We start from the raw sequence: 7,575 nt of genomic DNA, 5'->3' as shown, positions 1-7,575 counted from the left end.
ACTATCCCATGGATCTAGGGTTCATTTGTTGAGCTTCTCCATTGTTCCTCTCCTCTACCATCCCCCATAGCATTAGTTGCTTGTGGTGGGATTTGAGAGAGAGGGACTCGAGCATTCTTGTGTTAGACCTCGAAGAGATTTGTGAGAGTTCTTGTGAGAGATTTCATCCAAGCATACACCCACTCCTCCTCTCTCTCTCTCTCTTTTGACCGAAGCAATTTGTGATTTGAGTTAGTCTTGAGCACTTCCCCCTTGATCTTGTTACTCTTGGAGGTTGAAGACTCCTAGGCGATAGGAGTGCTCCGGTGAGGAATCAACTTGTGATTTGTCCCCCGGAAAATTTCTGAAGGTTTGGAGGCCGCCTCAAGGTCTACCACTAGTGGTTGAGAAACGCCTTCGTGGTGTTGTCTCAAATGGAGAATAGGGCGAGCCTTTGTGGCGTTGGTGTTCCTTCGTGGTAACATCGACCTCTCTAACGGTGACTAGCTTCCCTCCAAGGAAGTGAACATTGGGATACATCCTCGTCTTCGTGTCTTCAGTTATCTCTAACCCTAGCCACTACTTGTGCTTTACTTTGGTCTCTTGACCTTGCATTCACTACATATATTATTGTCCTCGTTATATTGTGTTGGCTATTTCTTGTAGATATTATTTAGGCCTACACTTTATATTCTGCAATTCATACCTGGTACTATTGATATATCCTGCGATTACTGTGAATTGTTATATTGTGTCATACACTTCCATATCTTGTGATATTGGTCAAGTAAGTTTGTGTAACTTACTTGTGCAAGTAAGCATCCTTGTTGTGCTCATCTTGTTTAGATTAAGTTGTTGGTGCACTTAGTCGAGCCTAGTGTATTTAGGATTTGTGCTAGAAAAATATCCTCTTATTTTATTTCTGCATTAGGATTAAGCCAAATCCGTAGAAGTTTTTTAAAACGCCTATTCACCCCCTCTAGGCGACATTGTGGTCCTTTCACCCCAGGCTTCCAATATACCTTGGACATTGAGCCTATATATTTTCCCCTTAGGAGGGTTTGCCATACACCATCTTCCGTCAGCAACTTAAACAACAACTTACCGAGGAGGGTAGCATTCTTAACGTCATGGTCATGAATTCCCAACCATCCTTGGTCTTTGGGACGACAAACCACACTCTATTTAGCCAGTTGATATTTTTCTCTCGCTATCTCCTTGCCAAAATAATATTTATTGGAAATAATCCAATCTATGTAAGACTCCTTTAGGAAGTTGGAAGAATGATATCATATATAGTACGATATTACTTAGGCTAAATTAATGAGAACCAATCTTTCTCCCAGAGATAGTAGTGTATCTTTCCATCTGCTTAACCTTTTTTGTAGTCTCTCCTCGATGTTTTTCCATTAAGCATTTGTGAGTCTTCGATAATGTGTCGATATCCCCAAATAGCTAACTAGAAACTAGCCTTGCCCGTAGCCAAACAATTCAACATACAAATGGGCCTCATCTTGACCCTCGACAAAACAAAACAATCCGCTTTTATGCAAGTTTATCTTAAGACCCGAAAGATGCTCGGATGTTGACAAAATTGTTTTCAAATTTCTCGCATTTTCTATTCATGGTTCATAAATAGGATCGTATCATCGGCATATTGAAGGAGATAAAGTCCACCATCAACCAGATAATTAACTACCCCGTCAATTTGACCATCAACCTTTAAACACTCCAACATGACAGCTAACATATTAAATAGCATGGGCAATAATGAGTCACCTTGTCGTAATACTTTCTTCGTTTGGAAGTCGCGGCCAACATCATCATTGACTTTAATGGCAACATTACCTCCAGACATGAAGCTATGGATCGTAGCACAACACTATGTAGAAAAACCTTTCATTCTGAGGGTTTGTTGGAGAAAAGATCACTTTACTTTGTCATAAGCTTTTTCAAAATCAGTTTTAAGGACTACCCCATTCAAAAAAAAATCGATGTAGTTCGTCTAATGTTTGAAGAAGGATTACAACTCCATCTAGGGATGTTTCTACATTGCATAAATGCAGTCTGGGTCGGACGAACTACAAGGTCAGCCAACGAGTTAAGTCTAATCACCGCAACTTTCATGAAATTTTTTAAAACTAACATTAAGGAGGCATATAGGTCTATGTTGTTGAATCCTTTTAGCCTCGTTAAGTAAACCAATTCTAGTTGTCCAGCATGGAGGTAGCCAAATAGTTCTAGAAGGCCTGGTTTGATAACCTCCCAGAAGTTCTGATAAAACTCAGCGGGAAACCCATCCGGACCCGGTGCTTTGTTGTGTTCCATTTGGAAAACCACCTTCTTTACTTCCTCCTCAGAGTAAGGAGCTGTTAGAAGGTTATTTTCCTCAACAGAAACCTGGGACATATCATCTGTTCAGGACTCATCCATCGAGAAGTTGCCTTCTTCTGGGGTTTCCAACATATTTTTATAATAATTAGTAATGTATATTTGAGTTGTCATGCTCACAATCGTGCCCTCCTCCTGTACATGAAATAAATAAGTTTCTTCCGGTGTCTAGCGTTGGCTACACCATGGAAGTAACTTGTATTCGAATTCCCTTTCAGAATAAACCGAGAGTTTGAATGTTGGTACCACTTGAGCCCCTCTTTTCTCAGAAGTCTAGCTATTTATGCATTCAATTGATTCTTGATCTCAATTTCTTGCACAGATAATAGGCGAACCTCAGCCAAAGCTTCTAAATCGTCGATAATAGACGAGAGACGAATCTTCTTTTTTTAAGAATACCCACAGTATGCCTAACTCATCCACTAAGGAATTTACATATTGCATGTAATTTTCTATTCCTTTTGTGTATTGGAATACGCCTGACACAGGTGGAGTACTACCTAAAAAAGGAATATCGTTTATTTTCCTGCCAGGTGGAGTACTTCATCCAAGCTTCCATTCTTTTACTAAGCACAATTTCTTGAAATCCGCCTTAAATGTCTCACCTTTTATTGATTTACCGAATAAACTTATGTTTTTTTGTAAGCCAATAAATGATTACAAAAAAGAATTCTAAAGTATGACAGGTAACTTACCTACAGGTAAATCACATGTAGGATTTGGTAAACATTTATTTACACAATTATATTACGGAAATGATAAATCCTGAGCGTTCGAATTTTAAGTATGGTAACCCGAACGTTTTTTATGGCAACTTTAGTTCACGCGAGGTTGGCAAACATAACAATTTTCTGACAAAAAAAAGAACAAACCGAGACAAAGTTGTCATGTTTTAACAACCAAAGTTGTCATCTCATGTCAAGTAAGTTGCCATGAAAAATCGTTTTGGATGGCATGCTTAAAATCCGAGCGTTTGGGATCGGGGTTGTTATATTAATATGGACTGATAAATTACGGCCTAAAATAATAAACTATTTATACCCGTTGCAACGCATACGTAATTACCTTGTCTAAGAAAATGGAGCTAACTTTTGCAGCATCACTTGCCACGTTACGAAGTCACCGTAGGCGCCTCGTCGTCGACGGGAACGTCTCCTCCCACTGAAAGCGTATCGCCGGAAATCCTAAAATAAATCCAGAAATAATGCGAGCATCAGGATTTGAACCCTGGTTGGTTGGGGATACCACTGTCCACCTAACCAACTCAACCACAGGTTGATTCGCTACATGCCCCGGAATTAACTATAGATTGATCGTGTCCCACTCACCTAGCTACCATGTGTCGGTCTCAGCCGGCTCAGTCTCCACTCTCCAGCTCACCCTCACACTCGCCACCGATCCCCATCTCACTGTCACACATGGCAGCACTGCTCAATCCCAGCCACCCGTTACACTCACTAGTTACTATAACCGCCCCCGATAACTCTGCATGGCTATTAAAACAGTATCAGAGGCACGTAAGTCCTACCCGGCCAAAATTTTCCGTTCTTCCCGTTTCTTTTCGGGGAATGACGCGTCCAAACCCGCCGCTCACGCGTCGATGTGATGCGATCATGCGTACAAGTGGCATTCGATTGCGTGGGCGCACGAGTTATCTACGGTAGCCGAGTCAGTGAGTCGCTACGACATGTCGACATGTCCAGTCAGGGACGCGAGGTCTCCCTAAATAAACCGTTGGTGTCGCTCTCGATCCACAAAGCGCAGTGATATTTTCTCAGAAGGAAAAATGAGGGTGTTGGCTGTTGGGATATGCTTCGGGGCCCCGACGACTTGGCGGTGAGGTCAATGCGGGCTGATTATCTTGCTAATAGCCGTTCAATCAAGGTTGGTTTCCCCGCCAAAAATAATAATAATCAGGGTCGATTTGTGCGTGTATATAAAGTCACTACTGTGTTATCACACAGGGTACAAGCCTCCTGCATAACAGCGTAAGCTAGCTTAGCAAGTTGCCAAGGGCTGGTAGAGCTGGTGCTTGCTTAGTACTACTAAGTTCTACTTTGCTCATCGGAGGACTACCGACGGGGAAGATGAGGGTAAGATCTTAGTGCCACCTGGTTAAATTCGGTTTTGTTTCTTCCTGCTGTCAGTATTAGAACTAGTTTCATGGACTGAAACTTTTGCAGACGGAGATGGTCATCAGGATCCAGATCAGCTCTGAGAAGGGCCATTCCAAGGCTATCAAGGTGGCTGCTGCGGTCACCGGTAAATCCCTAGCTCCATAACACCTCTCTTACCTTCGCCTCTCAATCCTCAAGATTTGTCACGAACTAGCACGTTTGATGGCTAATTATTACTACCGCCGTATCAAAATATAAGACATTTTGAGGCTAAACTATAACTTAAATCTCGTGTTGTTTGCACGGTTCATGGATGCACGTTGACTTAATTTTGCGTGAACCGAGCAGGGGTGGAGTCTGTCACGATCGCCGGCGAGGACAAGAACCTGCTGCTGGTCATCGGCGCCGGGGTCGACTCCAACCGCCTCACCGAGAAGCTGCGCCGGAAGGTGGGCCACGCGGAGGTGGTGGAGCTGCGCACCGTCGACGACGACGACTTCGCCGGCGAGTACCACCCGTACCGCTACCACCCGAGCCCGAGCCCGTACAAGCATGTGACCGCGCGCGACATGTACTACACGGGGAGCTACCCGCCGCAGCAGCACTCCGGGAGCGGTCGGGACCACTACCACAACGCCGGCTCGTACCCTCCGACAACGGGCGGGCGAGACTACTACAGCTACGGCGGCGGCGGCGGCGGCGGCGGCGGTGGCGGTGGCGGCTACCCGGCACAGTACCAGCAGCAGGGTTACTACTACCCGCAGCAGCCGGCGGCGAACATGCACACGGTGGTGCACCATGGGTACTCGGATGACGCCAACAGCTGCTCCATCATGTAGCAGCAGCAATGAGAATCGATGGATGGTGTCTGCGCCAGTTACTTCCCATTCCATGTAATTACTGTACATAGGACAAACACGGCAAGCTGTGTGCGTTTCTTTTTTTCTTTTCCTTTCTTTTTCCCGATGAAGCTGTGTGCGTTTCATGGTTGTGTTGTGTGAATATGTATGTAGCTCCAGGCATTACATCTACGTACGGTGTGGAATGTAAGCTAAGTTCTACTCTCTTATTAAAACAGGGGGAAGCAGAATCCGAAAGGGAAAAAAGTAAACACAGTACAATTTGCAATTGTTTACATAGACGCAGATACACTCATCACTATGAATACTCATACGCACACCGTACCCTTATAAATATGTTCGAGATATTGAGTCGGCACAACATCTTAACATAAACGAAGTCACTGCAGGCGCCAAAGTTCCCTACCTCTCTGCCTCCACCTAGCTTGCCGTTCACTGTTCTCCTACCCCACCCACCTTTTTGTCTGCCTATTTTTTGATTGACACCACCAATTCAAGTTTCTCGCACTAGTAAATGAATGCCTAGTAGTGGCATATGCCAAAAACATCATTGGTGGCGTGTTGCCCCCATGCCCCTAATATAGTGCTATTGACAAATGTTACTAGTGGCGTGATGCCCCCATGGCACCAGTAACATAAATAGTAGTAGCGGGCCAGGTATAGCACACCACCAGTAGTATATAAATGATTGACAGAAGATCGAGCAGCTGCACATGCAATAGGGAAACAAGTAGAGGCGATGGTTTGGGCAACGGGTGATAGCAAGCACCACAGCGGTGTGATGTCATGGTGGAACTGATAGAGGCGAGGGTGTCCCGATCTTTCGATGAGATGATAACTATCGATTTGGTGGAGACGACTTTGACGATCCGACTACAAACGTGAATGACGTTGCGCCTTAGCAATCGCTAAATCAATCTCTCGAGGTTACTGACGATGCTGGAAGCACGATCAGCCTGATCACGAAGGTCTATTCCTGCACGCAAACGAAGAACAAGCAAGAATATGATAATGCAATCTGAATATTGCGAATATATATGAAGTATTGATAATGGTGGGGATCCGTAAGCGGTCTTGGTCTGGTCGTTGGACACAAACGAAGTATACGAAGTTGCAATGGCTAACTTTTAACTAAACAAATCCTAAGGAAAAAGCTACTAGATGGATCTACTTATATAGGAACAAGGGGTGGCGGCCAAGGAGGTGGGAGAACGTCCCAAGGCAGCCTAAAACTAACCCTAGGTCGTACAAGGATCATGGGCCCAAGTGGAGGTGATGCAACACATTTGGGCTTGTAGTTTGACTCGGATTCTGGTGCAACATCAGATTGTTTCATCCATAACTCAACGCTCCGGACGAATTTGAAGGTGAATCCAATTGGGTTGGAAAGAGCACGAAATCTAGTTTCCAATAAAAAAAGAATCACCCAATTCGGAGTCCGTATGAAAACGTTGTTGCCGTTTTGAATCAGGTATGTCTGTGCAGTCCGAATCTGAATCCAGAACGTGAGAGACTTGCCTCTATCTTCTCTTGGCCCAAAAATGACGTGAGAGGACTTTTTGAACAGAACCTAAACTTTTCCTTTTCCCTTATCTGCATATGTGGATTGTACAAATGTCCCATACACCTGCAATTAGACAAAACACAAAAGTGTGTGAAGTATTTTTGTTCTGAATAACATAAATAGATTATTGAATAGTTTGCATTAGAAATTAGCTGACAAATATGCATGTATGCAATATTTTTGGTCGTATCCAAGGTAGTCATGTCCTCATCATCCTCCCCTTTTTGAAAATAAAGCCGTCATCGGCATTGCTTAATCTGAAATGTGGCTAACAAAAGAGACAAGGTGTACATGTTGTATATGTATATGTCATCCATTTTAACTTCCCTTGATATTTGCATATATGACACATGTATACATGAGTAACTTTTATAGTTCATAAAATATAAAGCCAAAAAATTATCACAAGAAGTAGAAGGCATGATAATATTGCAACTCAGTTTGCACATATAAATGAAGCTCTTATTCATTTCAAAAGATTGGCAATGTTCATCATTAAACCATCCCAACTTTGGTGAATAAACATTACTTGCATCAAATGTATATGCTACAACATGCTTAAATAATCAAACATGCAATAAGTCATTGAACACAGAATCATCATCAAGATTGGAGGTCATATTAAAATGATTAAACATTGGTTCTTTTACATTAACAGTTAATT

At 43.2% G+C, this 7,575-nt stretch overlaps 1 protein-coding gene across 1 annotated transcript; it reads left to right on the top strand.

Moving 5' to 3' along the window:
* Nucleotides 1–4,347: 4,347 nt before the first annotated feature.
* On the top strand, nt 4,348–5,580 carry LOC119359595 (disease resistance protein RGA5-like). Its single transcript, XM_037625727.1, has 3 exons — nt 4,348–4,463; nt 4,554–4,632; nt 4,836–5,580. Exons 1-3 carry the CDS (start codon nt 4,458–4,460, stop codon nt 5,324–5,326), a joined length of 576 nt encoding a protein of 191 aa, XP_037481624.1. The 5' UTR covers nt 4,348–4,457; the 3' UTR covers nt 5,327–5,580.
* Nucleotides 5,581–7,575: the final 1,995 nt, after the last annotated feature.

Source organism: Triticum dicoccoides, chromosome 2A, assembly GCF_002162155.2.
Source record: "Triticum dicoccoides isolate Atlit2015 ecotype Zavitan chromosome 2A, WEW_v2.0, whole genome shotgun sequence".
Classification (NCBI taxonomy): Eukaryota; Viridiplantae; Streptophyta; class Magnoliopsida; order Poales; family Poaceae; genus Triticum; species Triticum dicoccoides.
Note: the sequence above shows the minus strand (reverse complement) of the source record. Positions and strands in the feature narration are given on the sequence as shown.

Bases quoted from the DNA above. Each gene is read 5' to 3' on its own strand.
- LOC119359595 (XM_037625727.1), top strand. The intron at 4,633-4,835 runs GTAAATCCCTAG...TGAACCGAGCAG, and splicing joins GGTGGCTGCTGCGGTCACCG to GGGTGGAGTCTGTCACGATC.